The sequence below is a fragment of the Chiloscyllium plagiosum genome, unplaced genomic scaffold (genome assembly GCF_037043375.1).
Source record: "Chiloscyllium plagiosum isolate Xiang-an unplaced genomic scaffold, Cpla_swu_hap1 HiC_scaffold_17, whole genome shotgun sequence".
In the NCBI taxonomy this organism is placed as follows: domain Eukaryota; kingdom Metazoa; phylum Chordata; class Chondrichthyes; order Orectolobiformes; family Hemiscylliidae; genus Chiloscyllium; species Chiloscyllium plagiosum.
Genome location: NW_028270155.1, coordinates 44136623 through 44158760, shown reverse-complemented (window position 1 = coordinate 44158760; position 22138 = coordinate 44136623). Strand labels below are relative to the sequence as shown.

Here is a 22138-nt window from a genome sequence, read left to right as displayed (position 1 = left end):
TGGACTCCTGCAATTTCATTTATCATGATTTTGCTGTCATCAACTCTCTATCTCTAATAGAGATACAGTCCCTGGTAGACAATAGCTAATTATTTACTACCTCCACAGATGATACAACATTAATATTTGTTCTGTGGCTTCTTGCTCATACACATGAAAAGTATATATACAGGAAATCAGCAGTTGTGAAAGTGAAGAATAAATGCCATTGGAGAATGAGAGTTTTCAAACTAGATGCTTGCATTCATCATAAACAGCATAATTATCTAATGTACATGCCTTATATTTATCATTCACATTGTTACATACAAGTAGTAAAAATAACCATGCAAAATCATTGTTAAGAAAAATGAAAAGCCCATTAATTAAATAGTGGACACCATGATGTATATTATTTTCAACTTGTACTATAGCACGTTTGATCATTTGAGTAAATGTATGGCATCGATGGCAGGTTTATAAGCTGGAAAATTAAGTAATTTACATTTTAAAAAAATGTTTACTTCCGTTTAGTGGCGTCAGTGGAAGCAGAATGCAGAAACTTTATTGCAATACGGAGATATCTATTTCTTTGAAAGATACCATCTGCACTGCTTTAGAAATAAATCTGTCATCTCAATAGAGGATAATTCATTGAACAAATTACATATACCTCGGCATAAATGTACTTCTCTTCTCTTGCACATTTTAAAATTCAATAAATTATTTCTTAGTTTATCTCTCTCTCTCTCTCTTTAAACTGTGCTGCAATGTGGGGCATGTTCATAATTCTCAGTCATAAGAGCAGAACAGATTGTAAACAGTTTATCTTGCATTCTGTGATGTGCATTTTATATTGTTACTAATGTTACAGTTGCTGCTCTGTATTTCAATCAACTTTTACTTATGGTATAAAGCAGATTGACTGCTGAAACATGTAAACAGAAAATGCAGTATATTGTTGTATGAATATTGACAGCAGCTGAAGTCAGTGACTATAAACTATTGACTTGGAGGCTGCAAAAAATGACCAAAACTGAGTTACAACACAAAACAAAAATCCCTTGAACTGTAACAAATGTATTTTTTTTACTGTAAAACTGAATTCTGAAGGTGAAGGAGTTACTGTATGTAGGGAAATTGTTTGTTTTGGTGTCAGTTTGTAATCATGTTTAATGATACTAGTGGGAGCAATGGGATTGAAATCACTGGCCACTTATAAAAAATTCCTAATGTATGCTATTGGAACAATGAATATGAGCCTCTATGGAATGGAGGAAGTGTACTTTAATTTTGCAACCTCTCCCAACTATTGATCATTGCAAACCCTGCTGCCTTTACAGTTTTTAGTTCTTGTCGATACTTCTTCTTTGTTGAGAATTTAAAATTTAATTTCAAGTCCCAGGGTGTAAATAGATAAAGAAGTATTGGAACCATCGAGCTGTACAACAATCATCTCCTGCAAATCTGAAATTGTAAACCAAGCATTTAACAGACCTGCCAACTCTTGGGAATTAACTGCAATAATCCCGATTTCTCAGTCAAGCTCACACTACTCAGTAGCACATTGCTTTGTGAAACCCAGAATCTTAGTGAAGTTGCCTCTCACAGGGATTTCCATTTTGCTTCGTTACTCATTGTATCATTATGTGATTGTCTGAAACTCTCGGGCAGTTTCCATTGATGTCAGACAGATTCAGGTTCACCATATGACATTGGTTAGTACACAGACTATGACTTTAACTCTGAGAATTGAATTATTCCCTTCCTCTCTTCAGCTCTTAGAACACAGAATGTTAGTTTTGACTTCAAGGCCAAGCAATGCAATTAAAGCTACAATGCTCTATAATGATTATGACTCCTTTCCCCTACCTGACTATCTCCTTTTGCTGACATTACTCCAAATTTACTTTAACACTTTAAATATTGGAATTCATCAACACCAGAACTTCATACCTTTATGTTCTGATTTCTGCCACCCAGTTTCAGTTTGCACTGTGGACATGTTTCTCTGCCCAAGTTCCTCAATGCATGTGTAAAGCAATCACTCCCTCTCTCTGCATCAACATTGATGAGGTAGAGAGAGTTTAGTTACTCACTAATTTATATTCGTGAGGAAGTGAAAAATGTTGGGCTATGGTCAGAGATCAGTTGAGTGCAACAAATTGGATAGCCATGATTGTATCTGGATAATAGATATAAGTTTTAAAACGATTTTTGCAAAGCATTTCAGATGCAGTAATGTAGTTATTCTTGGAAAGACCCCATACCTGTTAAACATAAATAAATCATTGATAAGGGTTATAAATCAACCATCAATTTATATTGGATTATGTCTTGAAAAAAAATTACCTCATGATTTTTATGCTAAAGGTCTTAATTTGTAAGAGTTTATCTTTTGATTTATGAGACTGAGGAGTTGACATGTCTGTTTAAGGCGTCATGATGATGTCAGGATTGCATCAGTCATGAGTAGAAAGAAATGGATCTCACTGTAATTATCTTTGATCATATGTTGGATAGTTCTAACAGAGTAACCAGAAATAGCGCATGATCATACCTGTATTTTAAGACCTGTAATTTCTAATTCTTGCTTTAATTGTGTTATTTTGTACCTTATTAACTCTGTCTTTCTACATCTCTTCAATGCTTTCTCTAGATTTGCGCATTTTCTATCTTTGATACCTTGATACCATTGTATTTGTGCCCAACTTATTTTTCCTGACAATTTTATTCTTCCTCTCATGCAGGCTGCTTTTCTGAGTAACTGAAGACATAACCCAGCTATAGGCAGAGTCTGTCAGGAAAGAGTAAATCAGACTAACTTGAATTGTGGTAATCTAAAAGCTGCTATTGATTTTCTTTCCTCCATAATGTATTAATTCTAGCTTTAATTTTGTTATTTAGGGAAATATGATTTGATTTTAATGAAACAAGCACTCAACTTGTGAACTGAGACTGACCCTAAAGCACCGCATGGCTTAATGACTTCTGTTTAATGAGGGAAATTGATTGGAAATGTACCATCACGTTATGATAGATTATACGTCCTAGCCCTGGGTGTTTGGGTAATGGCCCTATATAAAAGAAAAGGTTTGGGTAAATGTGAATTTTTAACTTCAATGTTCGAAACAATACGGGGTGGAAGGAGATCAAGTTGGTGCTGATTTATACAATCAAAGACTAACTCACATTTGCTGTTCCATCAAGTGAAACTAATTATATATACAAATAAGAGAAACTTTTAAGATAATAAGACAGTTAAGATGATTTTGATAGCCAAACTGACAAAAACCTTGTTAGTAAGGAAAATAGATTATTATTTAAAGATCTTGATAAGATTATATTTTCCATAAATGGGTACATGGAAATTTTACCAGAATGTTGGCTGGTCTGGAGGGTTTCAGTCATGAGGAGAGGTTGGATAAACTCAGATTGTTTTCACTGGAAAGAAGGGGGATGAGTAACGACCTGATAGAGGTCTACAAAGTTATGAGAGGCACAGATAGGGTGGATAGTCAGAGACTTTTTCTCAGGATGGAAAGCTCAACTACGAGAAAGCACATGTCCTCAATAGGGGGAGGAAGGTTCAGGGGAGAAATACGGAGAAAATTTTTCACACAGAGGGTGGCGAGTGCCTGGAGTGCACTGCCATGGAAACGTTGAAAGCAGGAAGATTAGCACCATTTAAGGCATATCTTGATAGACACATGAACGGGAGGTAAAAAAATGGATAGAAACTGTGAATGGACAGGAAGTGGCCGTTCTAAATAAGGATTAGGAATCAGCGCAGACTTGGTGGGCCGAAGTACCTGTTCCTGTGCTGTATTGTATTATGTTGTATTTTGTTATGGACTAAGCCAGACTACTCAAAATATTCTTAAGCAAGCAGCCACAGACCATAACTTGGCAATTTGTTTCGGTAAGTGTACATTGAAAATTACCCCGGATTAAGTTATCTAGGTTGACTACTAGATTTTAAAACAGACAAAAGCTTTATTCACAAAATTACACAATGAAACACAAAGAACAGAATAAAGAACCCCTTCAGAACACAACCTATCCAAACAAGACTTCAAGATGCTGTTCCGAATATAAAAACAGTTCCAATAAGCATACTCACTTTATAAACCAGTAAAAATGGAACACATGCTTACAGGTTGAAGTTAAAGGGCAGAAAGAGAGAAAGAGTTTCCACACAGCTCCCTGTTGAATTTGCAACCAACTCAAAGCTGAAATAAAACTGCTCAGCTAGCTTAGCTAAAGAGCTAACCACTCCCCTTTCATTATACAGATCACTTCTAAAACATGACCACTTTGGTTTGAAGTCTCATCTGTTTACATTTAAACAGAAGGCCTCCCAAATCCTTTTCATCTCCATACCAAACCGGACTGATTGGAGCCTGACCCGGTTTATTGCCCCTCTGAAAAAAATCAAAGACAGAATGCCCTTGAGCCAAGGTACAACTTTTAGAAAAAAAGGGACTAGCTTTTTGACAATTTCTGCTTCTGAGAAAATGGAAATGAAGATGAATATATCTTCACCTCTGTCAATCAATAGCAATGTTGCAAATTTACCCGTTCGCCATTCCTAAAGACACATTCTAAGTAACAGATGTGAATAAAGGACAATAATATTGTGTGGCTTGTGAAACTTTGACTTTTTATTAAGGAAATCAAGTTCAGAAATGTAGAGAAAAAAATGACAAACTGTAATGTGATTTGGGTTCAAAGAATTTGATCGACCTGACTACTGAATTGAGAACTGTGGCAGATTTGAATCATCTATCAGCATGTTTTTTTTAATGTATCCCCTAGTATCATTAAATGTGGTAACTGCTTCATAAAACTGTGAATGCCAACCTTATATTGATAGATATGTTTAATGAGCCTGTTCAGAGATGTTTTACATACCTCAGGAGCAGGTGGGTTTGGAACCTGAACCTCCTGGCTTAGGAGTAGACACTACCACAATACCACAAGAGCTCAACCTTGTATTTCTATACCCCATTGGTCTTGAGGAACCACTGGAATCAATAAGCCAATAGTTGCATCAATAAATACCATGATGAATGTCGATGACATTTAAAAAGAAATCATAGTGTTCAAATTAGGCTGTATTGTATATATATATATTAATCCCCTTCAAGAAAAGCCTACATCAAGATTTTTAATATGTGATCTCTAAAGGTCCAGGTCAGACACGAGATTTTACCTATGTAAATGTTCACTTTTCCAAAAATGTTTAATTTATTTTGTGGAGAATGTAACAAATTATAAAGTGAATTGTTTGGAATTGGATAGTACTATGCAATTAACCAAACAGGCATCAATCTTGCTTTTATATTAGTACAAAAATGGATGCATCTTTATCCCAATTAAACTTCAGAAAAAATACAGCCCTGGCTTACTTTTGAGGAGTGTTTACATCAGTGTCAATGCCACATAAAAACTTTTGACAACAGATCATATTAATTAATTACTTGAGGATGCATCAGGGAGGATTGCATGGTGTTCTTGGTGTCTGTAAGAATTATTCCCCTGAATGTCACTGTTCTAAGCTTACTTTTGGACTCCTCTTCATTCAGGGCCTCTGATCATTCCAGAAAAATGCCTTTCTTCTCCGAAACTGTGGCATAATTAACTGAATATGTCATCAACTCCTGAATTGTATGTTGCATAATGTTTTAACTGATTTTGGCCGGATGCAATTGGCTACTTTTTTTATATATAGTTCATACTCAGCTAGCAATGTAGACGAGATCTCTACATGGTGATGCTAAATGATTATTAACTGAAAACAGGAAAATGAAGTTGTTTCACTGAAAATACATTTCTACGCTGCTCAATTTTAAAACTTTGCTAAATAGCTTATTGTATGAGCGGGTGAATTACAAATTGAAATTCAGCCAGTTGATATGGTGATGTCATAGGTACTTGTGCAATTTCAAGTTGACAAGAAGCAGTGACTGTCTCTGTTTCATGACCTTTTGCATTTATTATTCTGCATTATCTGTTAAATTAACATCTTATTGGCCTTTGAAGTTTCTAATCTTTACTGGCTCCAGTATCACACAAAAATAACTTAACTAAACCATGCAAATACTTTAAAAAAGAAATAAATAACTCAAACTCTACCAATGAAAATAAGCAGAGCCATTAAAAGCCAAGAACTAACAGGTATGAAAATGATAGCAATGAGAAACTATCACAAAGCCAAGTAACCAAGTTATTCAATATGCTTTCTGAATATTTTTGGAGACCATTTTGATGTTCAGGTGACTGATGTACAGTTCCCTAAATCTTAAATCTGTGGCATATTGATAATTTAAAATCCTTCTTAATGACATCATTAAACTTGTCCATAGTTTTCTTTTAGGAATAACTACAATTTTCATCCACACAAACCTGATTCTTTCTTTGGGATTGGGACTTGGCTTTCGTTCATTTTTGGAGAGATCCATATTTCCTGCGCTTTCCTTCTGATGTCTTATGATGTGTAAAATCATAAATTCTTGCCTTGAGGTTAAAAAACAACAATATTTTATTTCTGTCTGCTGCAATAAATATAAGCAACACAATGTATTTCTTAACAGCCTCTAGATCGAAGGAAGTCAGTTTTTAGAAGTTTCTATAGTTCATTCCTCTGCTTTCTGTTTTCATTTTTTTATTTATATTCCCTTACTTCTCAGCTGGGATACAAAGGAAATTTCAAGCCCCCAAGTGCTGCCATTTCTGAAATACTCCAGAATCCGGAATATCTACAAGATTCTAATTCCATTTCTATTCTATCTAGTGTATCCAGGTTGGCTTCAGACCACAGATTAAAAATATATTCCTCTACTGCTATTTTTCAATTTACTCCAACTTATCTTCCTATCCCAGAATGTCTAGGTGAGATTTGACCCAGAAATGCTTCTCTGTATGACAATTAATATTTTCCAGACCTGATGGAACTGCGGTAACTTGGATCTGTGTTGTAAATTTGGGGAAAAACCTTCACGATTATTTCTGAGATTGCTGATCAGATCTTGCAACTATCAGGCAGCTCACGAGATACAAGTGAGGCTCCTCTCACTTTGAGGGAGGAAGTTTCACCTCCAAGAGTTGCTGGCTAATTGGAGGGTTGGTAGCGCTACCTAGAGCAGTCTGCATTGCTGGAACTCCCTCAACCTGAAGAAGCAATGCGAATGTAGTCCTCAGAGGAAGGTAGATGGTGTTGGGAGCACTGGGGCTTGAGAATGACTATAGCCAGATCCTCCTTGAATAAGAGTGCCCAATCTGGTGCACACTCCCAAAGCCTGCAAAAGGACAACTGCAACAGGAAGAGAGGCTCAACCAGTCCTTAAGTGGCCATGTAAGGGATAGGCTTCTGGGTGGGATGGCCATTTGCCACTTCCTTTGTGCCAATAACATTCTAACAATGGCATGTAGGTGCAATAAACTCCCTCATCACTCCACCCCAATCCCACTCACCATTTCCTGTCAGCACACTCCTTGAGTTCTCAAAATCTTACCAATAGTTTTATAGCACAGAATCTGGAGTTCTGAAAGACACATCAATTTAATTCCATTTCCTATCCTTTGGATTTTTTTTATTTTAAGAAAATACATCAATGTGAATGTAAAACTGCAATGATTTCCTGTCACTAATGGCTCATACTTTAACAACCTTCTCACCTCCGCCTTTGCGCCTTTGGTGATTTTCATTCCCATTCCATTCTGGCATTGCACTTCAGAAAGAGTGTCAAGGCATAGGAGAGTAATTGGATGGTTCTTTTAAAGAACCAGCACAGGTATGATGGATCAAATGGTTTTCTTCTATGCTGGATCATTCAATGTAAAGAGCTTTTTCCTGCTGATCTCATTGAAACTATTCAGAATTTTTAAAATCTCATCAAATTTTTTCTTACCTTTCTATTCCTATTAAGAAATGCCCCAACTTCTTCAGTCTTTTCTCACAGCTAAGGTCTCTCTTGTGTATGTCATTATCTTCATGAATCTCTTGAACGCCTTACCAATCTCCCTAAAGCACTGGAAGCAGCACTCTAACTCACTGGCTAAGCTAGCATTTATTGCCCATCCCTAATTGCCCAGAGGGCAGTTAAGAGTCACATGTCAGCCAGACCAGATAAGGTTGGCAGCTTCCTTCCCTGATGGACATTAGTGATGCAGATGAGTTTTTCCAACAATCAATTTATGGTCATAATTAAACTCTTAATTGCAGATTTTTATTGAATTCAAATTCTACTGTTTGCTATTACAGGATTCGAACCCAGGCCCCCAGAAGATTATTTGCGTCTCTAGCTTAACAGTGTAGCGATAATACCACTAGGCCATCATATGCCCATGACATTGCCTCTTTGGTTTTATACTTTAATCCATTGTTTTTAAGGCTTGAAATAACATAATTCTTTTTATAACAACTTTGTTATTCAGTTCTCGGGTTGCAAGGTTATTCAATGGTTAGCACTCCTGCCTCACAGCATCAGGGACCCAAGTTCAATTCCAGCCCCGGACTGTGCATGAAGTTTGCACCTTCTCCCCCTGTCTGCGTGGGTATCCTCCAGGTGTACCGGTTTCCTTCCACAGTCCAAAGTTGTGCAGGTTAGGTGGATTAGCCAAGGGAACTGCAGAGTTACATTTATAGGATAGTAGAAATGGGTCTGGTGTGGTGCTCTTCGGAGGGTTGGTGTGGACTTGATGGGCCAAATGGCCTGCTTTCACACTGTAGGGATTCCATGATTCTTTGTCTGAAGACAAGTCCAAACCAAAATGCCACTATCCCCATCATGGAAAGAACAAGGTGGCAGATCACAAATCCCAAAGGGGTCAAAAACTGTGCTGTTTGCACCAATCTGATCTACACCACCAAACTGAGACATCTGGCCCCCTGAGGAATCAGCAATGCTGTGATTTTTACATGTACATTGCAACCTGTGATCTTGCATTTAACAAGAGGACCTAGCTATTTAAATCATGCAGAGTTCTTGATTGGAGTGCACATGGAGACAGGTCATAATAGAATCTAAACATCACTACAGTGCTCTAGAACTCAAACAATCCAGCCCAACATCATAGAAGATGAGCTAACGTTTATTAAAAGAAAACAAGTATGGTCATGAGGGAAATAAAGATATTTGAAAAGGATGGAAATATCCTTTTTTTATACTTTTCAAGTCAAAACTAATATCAGAAAATATAATTGATTGACTCTGCCCTTTGACCATCTATCATTCTATATTTTGTGAATTAAGTCTCTTTTATTATGTTAGTGGGAAGATTTGCTCAAAGGATGGACCCACCAACAGTTTGTGTACCTTGGCGTAGCCCACCTCACATACAGAGTCGACGAAACATGCCTAGTAACATCGATCTGGAGCAAAATGTCATCTACTCGGTGAGTGTAATTAGTTTTTCAGTTGTAGTCTCTGGGAGATTGACATTGCCACTGACAGGGTGGCTGGGTTTGTGCATATCGGCATGCAATAGCTGACAGATCTCCCAGTGAAACCTTCTCCCACATTTCTTAGGCAGGTAATCCTTGTAATCCACTGATGGATTGTCGGCTATTTTCATGAGCTGACACTGGTGAAGAGTGCCATACTATGCAGCTATGAAATCTCATTAAGCAAATCTTTCATACTCTGTTATCCTTGTATTACATATTATAATGAGTCATTGTGATGAAGTAGAAAAACACTTCTTAATGAGTAGGGTAGATTTTATGTTACAGTGGGCTTTGATTAATGAACCAAAATCATTGATGAAGTCATATACCATGCCTGATCTATGACCTTTCAACATAAAACACGTTTTGGATGAAAGCAATTATGGATCAAATAACCTTCTTCACAGAGTTGCCAACGTGTAATTGAGACTTAAAGTCAGCATTCTAATAACTGCTTATAACTGGTGAGTTTTATAAATCAGGCTCTACAGAATAATTAAAAGCAGTTTGAGATGATTACTTGATTAAGGCAATGCAAAACAAACAGACCTGTTATATTATCATCTCTACAATGGATTCTGGGCATAGAACACAGAATGGTACCAGTTTTTTTTCATATTGGCAAAGCAGCAATAGTATTATTTAATTGATGGCCTGGGAATATTTTAAACATCTCATTTCACAAACTTCAGTCATATTTCAGCCAGTGGAAAGCAGAAATGATGGGAGGCACATCTGTAAAGCACTGTTACAGAACCTTGTTAGGATGCTATCCACTGATACCACTTAAATTGTGGTGCACAATTAACATTGATGGTCAAGATAGTTTTTCTTAACTGCATTTTTTTAACAAAAAGAAATTCATATTATTATAATGCTTGAGATGATTTCATTAAACTAAACAGCTGTCTAGTGATTAGTGCCATTGGGCATTAGACTTTAATAAGCCAGGTTGAAAGATGGTTTAACCATTATTAATATTGTCCATGAAGCTCACAAAAGCAGTGTTCCCTAAAACACAAAAAAGTATTCCCATTGAAGTAATAAACATGCAATCAAGTTATTACTTTTATATTTTAGTAACTATGGACAATAAATGATTTTTAATTGTGTATTAGCTGTCAAGTTATTAACAAGAATGCATAAAATAATAGGAAAGAGTGAGGACTGCAGATGCTGGAGATCAGTGTTGAGAGTGTGGTGCTGGAAAAGCACAGCAGGTCAGGCAGCATCCGAGGAGCAGGAAAATCGATGTTTTGGACATCAGGAAGTGCATCGGATGCTGTGTGGCCTGCTGTGCTTTTCCAGCACCAAGCTCTCAGCTACATAAAATATCCTCCAGTTTTGAATTTTAGAGATGCTGATGCAGATTTGGTTGTCCAGGACAACAGTTTATTGTTGCAATCCTAATTTGCATTTGGGTCATTTCTTGAAAGATTATTTAATTGTACCTCATTCATGTCATTAAAAAAAGATCAGATTTGCCATTTTCAATATATTTTCGGGTATTTTATATATCTCCAAGATCACCTTTTAAAATTTCTTCTTTCAAAATTGAATAGGTCAGGTTTCACCAGTTCTTCATCATAATGTCAATCTGTTTTAATACACATATAATACCTGACACATGACAGCAACCTATCGGTGAAGTATTTCAAAATTCAGTTGAAAGTAAATACTTTGGTAATGTCAAATTCTGGCTCAATCAGAAAGCTTTCCCATGTCACTGATTAGATCCTAGAGAATCCTAACTGTAACAACCTGGTGTTACTTATACAATAAGACTAAATTACTCTAATTACAGAAAGTTCATATTTATGAAGTTATAATTTCTCTTGTAATATTGAACTTACATTGTTCATACTTTAAAGGACGTCTATGCTCTTGATGAAATTAATATCAACAAATCGATAAAAAGAAATGCATTTGGGACACGCATCCAGATAAAAGAAGTGCCAATACCACAATTGTACCAGAAAGCACTACACAAAGTTCCAGGTAGTCCAGGTGCCAAAGGAATGAGATCTGTGGTGGTTTCCGCTGCTAGGTGGGATGTGAGTATAGCAACAATCTGTATCATTTTTTACTTGATATGTAACTCCTGCGACAAATATTTAAATGCTTGCTATTTCTAGAATTATTTCATAGGCATTGTTATTTGAATTTGAGAAAATGTCGGAAAGATAACTGTTAAGTTATATGGAAGAAAGTGATATTTTCTTGACCAAGTGAGGATGCTTGAATCGGCTCTTCCATTTCAACCTCCTCAGAATTTTGGCTTCTCTTAGAATGCGACTCTACCGCAATTAAAATGTAGTTAAGTGTCTACACTTTAAACAGTGAGCAATCAATTACAATGCTTCATTGGGTGCAAGCAAAAAACATGTTTTATTATCTACTGGCCCCACAAATAATTAAAAAAGACATAACATCAAATAGAGGGCCTTTAGACACACACACACAAATTTGCTCATACCTGCTAAAAGGAGGACATGACTGCACACACAGACACACACACAGGGACATACAGATACACACATGATTTGTTGGGCCATCAGAAGTAAAGAATATTACAGTGCCATTTCATGTTCTTAGTTTCCTAATGTTTCATTCCAGTTAGTTGTGACTGGGCTTTTCTGTTTGAGAGCCAGAGAAAACCCTCTCTAACCTGTTTCAGGTCAACTGTCAAAGTTCCATCTCCTCTCTGCTGTCAGTAAGGAACCTGTTAAAACTGCAGCTTGGTTGTGTATTCTGCTTCGGTAGAAGTTATGTCTTTAAGCTTGGTAACTGTTAGTGAGGCTTCATCAGCAACATGGAAGATTCTTATATCAGATAGGAGATGAATGCCTCGCTGAGGCTCGACTAGGTGGAGCTCATGATCCAGACGTTGACTTCTGATTGGCTAGCAGCTTCTGGCAACCTGAGTAACCAGTGTTGAGGTATGTGATAGGCTAAGAAAATTTCCTATGAAGACCCTCACCCTCACCCCCACCTCTGGAGAGAAAGCTACTCAATCCATCGACAAGGCTTTCCCTTTCACCCTCACCTCGGTCGATCCTTTATCATGGTCAGACTTGTGAGTATGATGTGGTGAATGCTCACTGACATGTCTCCACAACTCATTGAGAAAAAGAGACTCAACGAGAGAAAAGGCACCTGTTTAGCCGCAGGTATCAGGTGATCTCATGGTCTCAACCATGAGTGACATCACAGGCACATAGGAACAACAGGCAGGTTTGTTAGAGGCACTCAGAAAGCTGGATCAAAGGACAGAGGACAGAGTTTTTCAGCATTGTGCTGGTTCTGGCAATGCTTCATTCTGGCTGCCTCCATGGACAGCTGACAACCACCAGTTGGGATCCAGGTCCAGCACGTATTCAGTGACTGTCAGATACATGCACAGACCTGCAATCTACCATTGTAGCCCTTGATGCACAGCATTTGAACTGTAACAAATTGCCTGCATCTCCCTTTGCCCCGAAAACTCAATGCAGCTACAGAGGCCAGAAGCCTGTAACTTAGGACTGAAGAGCCTTTGTCCTCAAAGTCAATGCTAACAACAGAGGCTAGCATTTCCAAGTTAGCGCAGAATGAGTGAGCACTTAGAAGGTAAGAGTCATAAAATGGACTCTGTTCAGATGCATAAGATGAGCATGTGCCCCTGCAGTTAATGCACTGTGACAGATTCATTCTCGGTATCTGAGCTCAAAGTAAAATCCTGAAGGTTTGAAGCAGTACGTGAGTGGATCCAAAAGCAGCAATGTTGATTTGGTAAGGCTGGTAGTTTGATGATCCACACTGTATTCACTTTTGTGGATAAAGAGTGGAAGAGTACAGTGTCCATGCAATGGTAAAGACAGAGCTGTCTAAAGGCTTGGAGAGGCTAGTGATGAGTTACTGGCATGAGATAACCACTCAGGCTATCATGTCAGGAACTGGTGTCATCTAGTTTCATGGGGAAGGGGAAGAAAATCAGGAATTGCTCAGAAATGAGATGAGTTTAATCAATAATAAGATATAAATGCATGGAAATAATTTGTCACTCATTGATGAAATTCTGTGTAAATATTTCTCTTGACATTAAGAACCTGAATTTTTAAAACCTACTGAATTTTCCCAACTCTCATCATTGCCCCCACTTTTCAAGGATAGAAATTTCCACCCAGAATGTTGCATTGCATCTTTAAATGAACTGTATAGTGCACAACCTCAACATAGTGAACTAAAAGTGTTAGCCAAAAACAGTCTTCAGATGAATAATAAATTTGGACAAATGAGTCTTTGCCTTTGTTGAATCCTCACATGAAGTGTAAATGGCACAATAATGGTTCTGGGATCTAGGCTGAAGGTATGAGCCAAGGGCCATTTTCTAGTTCATATTTAATTGTTTGAGAGTTTGACTTTAGAGCTACTTTTAAGATGTTTAAAGGATGACTTGTGTTGTACATGATGCAGAATGTTCCCCTCCCTGCAGTGAGATGTAAAGTGTCAAACTAGGGCAAACATTTAAAAATTGCCAATTTTCCCCATAAACCTTGAATAGTAACTTCAGAGTTTTGCCTGGGAATGGTTATTTCTGTACAATTGCATATTATTAATACCTTACATTTACATGTCTACATTCCACTTCCAATTCTGTCCTGTACTCAAAAACTAAATAGCACAAATTCTGGAGAGGTAAACCAGAATGGGTCCCTGATGGCTGGTACTCATTGAATACCAGTGCCAGTCATCATGCTCTTGTTTCTTCTGGTCAACATCCCTGCAAGCTCCAGTGCTGCCATCATTCTTGACCATTCTACCACACAACTTGGCATCAGCTTCACTACATCATGCCTACTCTCAGACCAACTCAGAAACCAGAGCAGGCCTTCAACATTTTATTTTGGAGCTGATAGACTTGCATGCTTCTGCCAGATTAGTTTGTGCACAGGGACAGACATGCATCTCATACATCTATACAGGATACATCTGTGCTGAGAATGATACATGCGTGTTAACTCACTTTCCTCACAGTCACTCACTTTGCTCAGAGGCTGGCAGCGTCTATCAGCTTTGCAGTGCTTTCTGAGCACCCGTTAACTTTAACTCTGAGTTACAGGTGTCAGCCTCTGTGTGAATTTCATTGTGGTTTTAGCGTACAAGGTCTTTAGCGCACAGTTAGAGACTGTCAGCTTGTGTACTTTTAGTTTGTTTCTTTTTAAAGAGGAAGAGAGAGGTAGCTTGTGATGCTGGGGAGCACCATGGTCAATCTATCAGTCAGATAGAGGATGCACATATTGTTACAGGGCACCAAGCTATGTCAACGTCACAGCTTCAATATGTCCCAGTAGCTTCAAGTGCTTCAAGCGAATGGTGAACAGGGAACAATCCTTAGTGGATTGAACAGGGGCCACACTCAATCAAAGGGCTCTTTCAATCATACTACAGAGACTGGTCATGGTCACTCAAGCACTTAGACCATAAGACCATAAAACATAAGAGTGGAAGTAAGGCCATTCGGCCCATCGAGTCCACTCTGCCATTTAATCATGGCTGATGGGCATTTCAACTCCACATACCCGCATTCTCCCTGTAGCCCTTAATTCCTTGTGACATCAAGAATTTATCAATCTCTGTCTTGAAGACATTTAGCATCCTGGCCTCCACTGCACTCCGCGGCAATGAATTCTGCAGGCCCACCACTCTCTTGCTGAAGAAATGTCTCCGCATTTTTGTTCTGAATTGACCCCCTCTAATTTTAAGGCTGTGCCCACGGGTCCTAGTCTCCCCGCCTAACGGAAACAATTTCTTAGCGTCCACCCTTTCCAAGCCATGTATTATCTTGTAAGTTTCTATTAGATCTCCCCTAAACCTTCTAAACTCCAATGAATACAATCCCAGGATCCTCAGCCATTCCTTGTATGTTAGACCTACCATTCCAGGGATCATCCGTGTGAATCTCCGCTGGACACGCTCCAGTGCCAGTATGTCCCTCCTGAGGTGTGGGGCCCAAAACTAGACACAGTACTCCAAATGGGACGTAACCAGAGATTTATAAAGTCTCAGTAGCACATCGCTGCTTTTATATTCCAACCCTCTTGAGATAAATGACAACATTGCATTCGCTTTCTTAATCACGGATTCAACCTGCATGCTTACCTTTAGAGAATCCTCGACTAGCACTCCCAGATCCCTTTGTACTTTGGCTTTATGAATTTTCTCACCGTTTAGAAAGTAGTCCATGCTTGTATTCTTTTTTCCAAAGTGCAAGATCTCGCATTTGCTCACATTGAACTTCATCAGCCATTTCCTGGACCACTCTCCCAAACTGTCTAGATCCTTCTGCAGCCTCCCCACTTCCTCAGTACTACCTGCATGTCCACCTATCTTCGTATCATCGGCAAACTTCGCTAGAATGCCCCAGTCCCTTTATCCAGATCATTAATATATAACGTGAACAGCTGCGGCCCCAACACTGAACCCTGTGGGACACCGCTTGTCACTAGCTGCCATTCTGTAAAAGAACCTCTTATCCCAACTCTCTGCCTTCTGTCAGACAGCCAATCCTCAATCCATGCCAGTAGCTCACCTCGAACACCATGGGCCCTCACCTTACTCAGTAGCCTCCTGTGTGGCACCTTATCAAAGGCCTTTTTGAAGTCTGGATAGACCACATCCACTGGGTTTCCCTGGTCTAACCTACTTGTCACCTCTTCAAAGAATTCTAACAGGTTTGTCAGGTATGACCTCCCCTTACTAAATCCATGTTGACTTGTTCTAATCTGACCCTGCTCTTCCAAGAATTTAGAAACCTCATCCTTAATGGTGGATTCTAGAATTTTACCAACAACTGAGGTTAGGCCTAATTGGCCTATAATTTTCCATCTTTTGTCTTGATCCTTTCTTGAACAATGGGGTTACAACAACAGTCTTCCAATTATCCAGGACTTTCCCTGACTCCAGTGACTTTTGAAAGATCTCAACCAATGCCTCCGCTATTTCCTCAGCCACTTCCCTCAGAACTCTAGGATGTAGCCCATCGGGGCCAGGAGATTTGTCAATTATAGACCTTTTAGCTTTTCTAGCACTATCTCTTTTGTAATGGCAACCATACTCAACTCAGCCCCCTGACTCCCTTTAATTGTTGGGATATTACTCATGTCTTCCACTGTGACGCAAAGTACTGATTAAGTTCTCCAGCTATTTCCTTATCTCCTATCACTAGCCTTCCAGCATCAGTTTGAAGTGGCCCAATGTCTACTTTTGCTTGTCGTTTGTTTCTTATGTATTGAAAGAAACTTTTACTATAATTTCTAATATTACTGGCTACCCTACCTTCATATTTGATCCTCTCCTTCCTTATTTCTCTCTTTGTTATCCTCTGTTTGTTTTTGTAGCCTTCCCAATCTTTTGATTTCCCAGTGCTCTTGGCCACTATATAGGATCTCTCTTTTCCTTTGATACATTTCCTGACTACCTTTGTCAGCCATGGCTGTCTAATCCCACCCTGGATAATCTTTCTTTTCTTGGGGATGAGCCTCTGTACTGTGTCCTCAATTATACCCACAAACTCCTGCCATTTTTGCTCTACTGTCTTCCCTGCTAGGCTCTGCTTCCAATCAATTTTCATCAATTCCTCTCTCATGCCCTCATAATTATCTTTGTTTAACTGTAACATCATTACATCTGATTTTGTCTTCTCTCTTTCAAACTGCAGACTGAACTCTACCATATTATGATTGCTGCTTCCTAAGTGTTCTCTTACTTTAAGATCTTTTATAAAGTCTGGTTCATTACATAGCACTAGGTCCAAAATAGCCTGCTCTCTTGTGGGCTCCATGACAAGCTGTTCCAAAAAGCCATCCTGTAAGCATTCCAATAATTCCCTTTCTTTGGATCCACTGGCAACATTATTTACCCAGTCCACTTGCATGTTGAAGTCTCCCATGATCACCGTGACATTGCCTTTCTGACATGCCTTTTCTATTTCCCGGTACATGTTGTGCCTCTGGTCCTGACCACTGTTAGGAGGTCTGTACATAACTCCCACTATGGTTTTTTTGCCTTTGTGGTTCCTCAATTCCACCCACACATACTCTACATCATCCGACCCTATGTCATTCAGTGCCATAGATTTAATTTTGTTCTTAACTAACAAGGCCACCCCGCCCCCTCTGCCCACCTCCCTGTCTTTTTGATAAGTTGTAAATCCTTGGATGTTTAACTGCCAGTCCTGAACCCCCTGCAACCATGTCTCTGTGATGCCTACCACATCATAATCATTCACGATGATCTGTGCCGTTAGTTCATCTACTTTGTTACGAATGCTACAAGCATTTAGGTAAAGTGCCTTAATGCTAACATTCTTATCATTAGAGATATTGTAAGTCATAAGATGTCCTAAGTTATCCTTTTTTTTGCATTCCTAATCTGCCTCAAGGTTAAATCAACCTGCATACATGCTATTCTCCTGCTTATCTTTCCATTTAACTCCATACTCCCTGTCGCTTTCACTTTCCCTTCTCCCAACTCAGAAGTTTAAAGTCCTACTGACCACCCTATTTATCCTCTTCGCCAGAACATTGGTACCAGATCGGTTCAGGTGGAGACCGTCCCACGGTACAGATCCCCCCGGTTCCAAAACTGATGCCAATGCCCCATGAAATGGAATCCCTCTTTCCCACACCAATCCCTTAGCCACATGTTTACTTCCCTAATTTTCTTATCCCTATGCCAATTGGCACGTGGCTCGGCCAATAATCAGGAGATTATGACCCTTGAGGACCTGTACTTCAATTTCCTTTCTAGTGCTTGACCGACCCCAAACAGGTCCTCCACCCTAGCTTTGCCTATGTTGTTAGTCCCAACGTGGACCACAACAACTGGATCCTCCCCCTCCTGCTCCAATATCCTTTCAAGCTGGTCGGAGATGTCACGCACCCTGGCACCGGGCAGGCTACACATCATGCGAGACTCCCGATCCGGCTTGCATAGGATACTATCTGTCCCCCTAATTATAGAATCCCCTATAACAACTACTTGTCTTTTTGCTCCCCCCTCATGAATGGCCTTCTGCACCATGGTGCCGTGGTCAGCTGGCTCATCCTGTCCAGAGCCCTTTTCCCCATCCGTACAGGGAGCAAGAATCTCATACCTGTTGGACAAGGTCAAGGGCTGAGGCTCCTGCACTCCTGAACTCAAATTCCCCTGCCTGCCTCACTCACAGTCACACTCTGATGTCCCTGATCACTAAGTGAATGTGAATTACTTAATCTCCCAGGTGTGACTGCCTCCTGAAACAAAGTGTCCAGGTAACTCTCCCCCTCCCGGATGTGCCGCGGTGTTTGAAGCTCAGATTCCAGATCATCAACTCTGATCCGGAGTTCTCCCAGCAACCAACACTTGCTGCAGATGTGGTCACTGCCGTTCACAATGGGATCAGCCAGCTCCCACACCATACAGCTCCAGCACACCACCTGACCAGCCATCTCTGCTTAGTTAATTACTTTATTACTTTGCATAGGTTTGAGTTAAAATACTTTCTGATACCTCTCTGCTATAGTCTTTTTCTAAAAACCAATTAATAAATAAACCATAAAAAGTAAATGTTTAACCATTCACCGATAAAGAAATAGAAAATCCTTACCTTAACAAACCAGAGTCCTCATTTTGGTTGGGGGGGGGGGAGCGGGGGGGAGCGGGGAGACACAACACGTGTAGTGTCTCGGGTTCAGCCACTGCCCAGATATATTACCAGCAGTCCCCTGGTCATTGCTCCCACTCTTCCTACTTATTAACTAGGTTAGAGGAGAAGGGCGGGTGGGAGACACTACAGTAGTAGAGTCTCGGGTTTAGCTGCCTTGCTGATATATATGGTCACTGCTTTCCTTCCCGGCTGCCCCTCCGGTCCACATCACTTCCTCCGCTGCTCCTGCTCCTTCTCCACTGCTGCTCGCACTTAAAATCGAGCCTATCAAAGTCCAGGCGTCCATATCCTAGCAGTTCAGAGATTTGACCCCAGTCAGACCTGCAGGGTACATGCAACAGACAGGTATTATTGGTAGGTCAGCTTCATCAATGTGGAGGATGGGCTGTGATCACTTAGGATTGTCCTGCCAAATCATCCCAATGTGTGGTCACTCCTGGAAAGTTGCTTAATATGGTTTGGGGATTATTGGGGCAATCCATGGAGTGCTGGTAAAAGTGAACAATTCAAGTCTTGGGATAGGCTGGGAATAGGATATCACTAAAGGAATGGTCACTGTTAAAGAGGACAATTGGAGATAGCAGGATGGGCCTTATTGTGAGCTGGGTGTTCTGGAAGGAATGGGGTCATGCAGGGCATGCTAACTCTATATAGGGATGATATAGGCCCAACAAGGGTATGGGAATTTGCAAACTCACAGTCTCTGGGGTTAAAGGGGGCCATTATGGAACAGGCTCAAGCAAAATGGGGGGAGGCTAAAAGATCATTGGGGCCACAGTGATAGCAACGGAAAAAGCAATGTGAAGGATGGGTAGGAAATCATGGGTCACAGGTAGAATTTGCAAATCCCGCAGGCTAACATAAAGTTAGAGCATCACCTTGTCAGATTGAAAGTTAATTGCACTACAGCTTCACAAAATAGCTGAACAAAGTGGGCACATGAAGTTACTGTTTTCTAGTTCCACTGGAGCATGAAAGTTTTGGTTATGTACTATTTAATTGGATATGGACATGTGCCTCATAATTCTTTATTGAGACATGCCTATTACTTCCTTGAGAAGCCTCCATACTATGTAAGGATATGAGGCTTCATTGTTATAGAGGCCACAGGAGCTCCTTCAATGAAATTGGATTATCTTTCTGACACCCCCTGGGCTTCCTGCTCATGGAGTTTGCATGGAGAATGCAGTTGCTGGAGGTATTGTGGCCTTGATCATTCAACAAAGAAAGTGCAGAAGGAGGAAGAAGTTAGAACACTCTCAACAGGTCCTGCAAGAACAACAGCTTTTAATGGCTGCTGCATCTCTCCAGGCGGTGTAGCAGGAGGTGAACATTGATCAACAAGGTGCAACTGAATGATGAGGCCCTGAAACTATAGGTCACAGAGCTGTAGAGTCACAGAAATATACAGCACGGAAACAGACCCTTCAGTCCAACTCGTCCATGCCAATCCTATATAAATCTAGTCCCATTTGCCTGCATTTGGTCCATATCCCTCTAAACCCTTCCTATTCATATGCCTTTTAAATGTTGTAATTGTACCAGCCTCCACGACTTCCTTTGGCAGCTCATTCCCGACACACATTGCTCTCTGTGTGAAAAAAATGCCCATTAGGTCCCTTTTATATCTTTCCCCTCTCACCTTAAGCCTATGCCCTCTAGTTTTGGACTCCCTCATACTGGAGAAAAGATCTTTGCCTATGTATCCTATCCATGCCCCTCATGATTTTATAAACCTCTATAAGGACATGCCTCAGCCTCTGATATTCCAGGAAAAACAGCCCCAGCCTATTCAGCCTCTCCTTATAGTTCAAACCTTCCAACCGCAGTAGCATCCTTGTAAATCTTTTCTGAACCCTTTCAAGTTTCACAACATCCATCTTCTTATACGGAGACCACAATTGCACACAATACTCCAAAAATGGTCGAATCAATGTCTTGTACACGTGTAATATGATATCCTAACTCCAGTACTCAATGCACTGACCAATAAAGGCAAGCATACCAAATTCCTTTTCACTATCCTATCTACTATGAACCTGCACTCCAATATCTCTTTGTTCAGCAACATTAAGTGTATAAGTCCTGCCCTGATTTGCTTTTCCAAAATGCAGCACTGCACATTTATCTAAATTAGACTTCATCTCCCATTCCTCAGCCCATTGGCCAATCTGATCAAGATCCCATTGTACTCTGAGGTAACCTTCTTCGCTGACACTACACCTCGAATTTTAATGTCATCTGTAAACTTACTAATCATATCTCCTATGTTTACATCCAAAGCATTTATATAAATGGCAAAATGGAGTGGACCCAGCACTGATCCTTATGGCACACTACTGATCACAGGCCTTCAGACTGAAAAGTAGCCCTCACCCTAACCATCACCCTCTGCCTTCTACCTTCAAGCCAGTTCTGTATCCAGATAATTAGTTCTCTCTGTATTCCATGTCATTCTCATTGTCATTTTCTGCAACTGCCTGATGGATAGTGCAAGCGTTGATTAACGATGTCTCACCCCATTGTTGCTGAAGATTATGATCTGCAGGAAGAGGATTTGTGTTCATGAGGGATGGGTGGTAATCCCAACTCTATGGGTATTAAGGTGCCCTGAATCTTTATGTCTGACTTATTTCAGTGAGCAACTAGCGACCTGTGTGCATCTCCCAATCCTCAAGGATGTAATTGATGCCATTTCCTCCAATCACAGCTCCATGATGATAAGAGTCAAGCAGTTCTGGCCCAATCTCACCATGGAGACAGTGAGGACTGCAGATGCTAGAGATCAGAGTTGAAGAGTATGGTGCTATAAAAGCACAGCCGATCAGGCAGCATTCAAGGAGGAGGAGAATCGATGGTTCAAGCAAAAGCTCTTTTGAGGCTAGAAGCCTAAGGGAGCTGAAAGATAAATGGGGAATGTGGGGTTGGGGGGAAGGTATCCGGTAATGCAATAGGTACATGAAGGTGGGGGCGAAGGTGATAGGTCGGGGAGGAGAGTGGAGCAGATAGCTGGGAAGGAA

The 22138-nt window shown here is 40.0% G+C and overlaps 1 protein-coding gene across 1 annotated transcript in view; it reads left to right on the top strand.

Annotated features, from left to right (window-relative positions):
- The window catches only part of LOC122558401 (uncharacterized), a 367215-nt gene that overhangs the window by 236183 nt on the left and 108894 nt on the right, over positions 1–22138 (top strand). Inside the window, exons 2-3 of the mRNA XM_087995568.1 lie at positions 9255–9379; positions 11302–11484. Of these exons, the coding sequence (XP_087851694.1) occupies positions 9255–9379; positions 11302–11484 (308 nt within the window). The remainder of the gene's footprint in view (positions 1–9254; positions 9380–11301; positions 11485–22138) is intronic.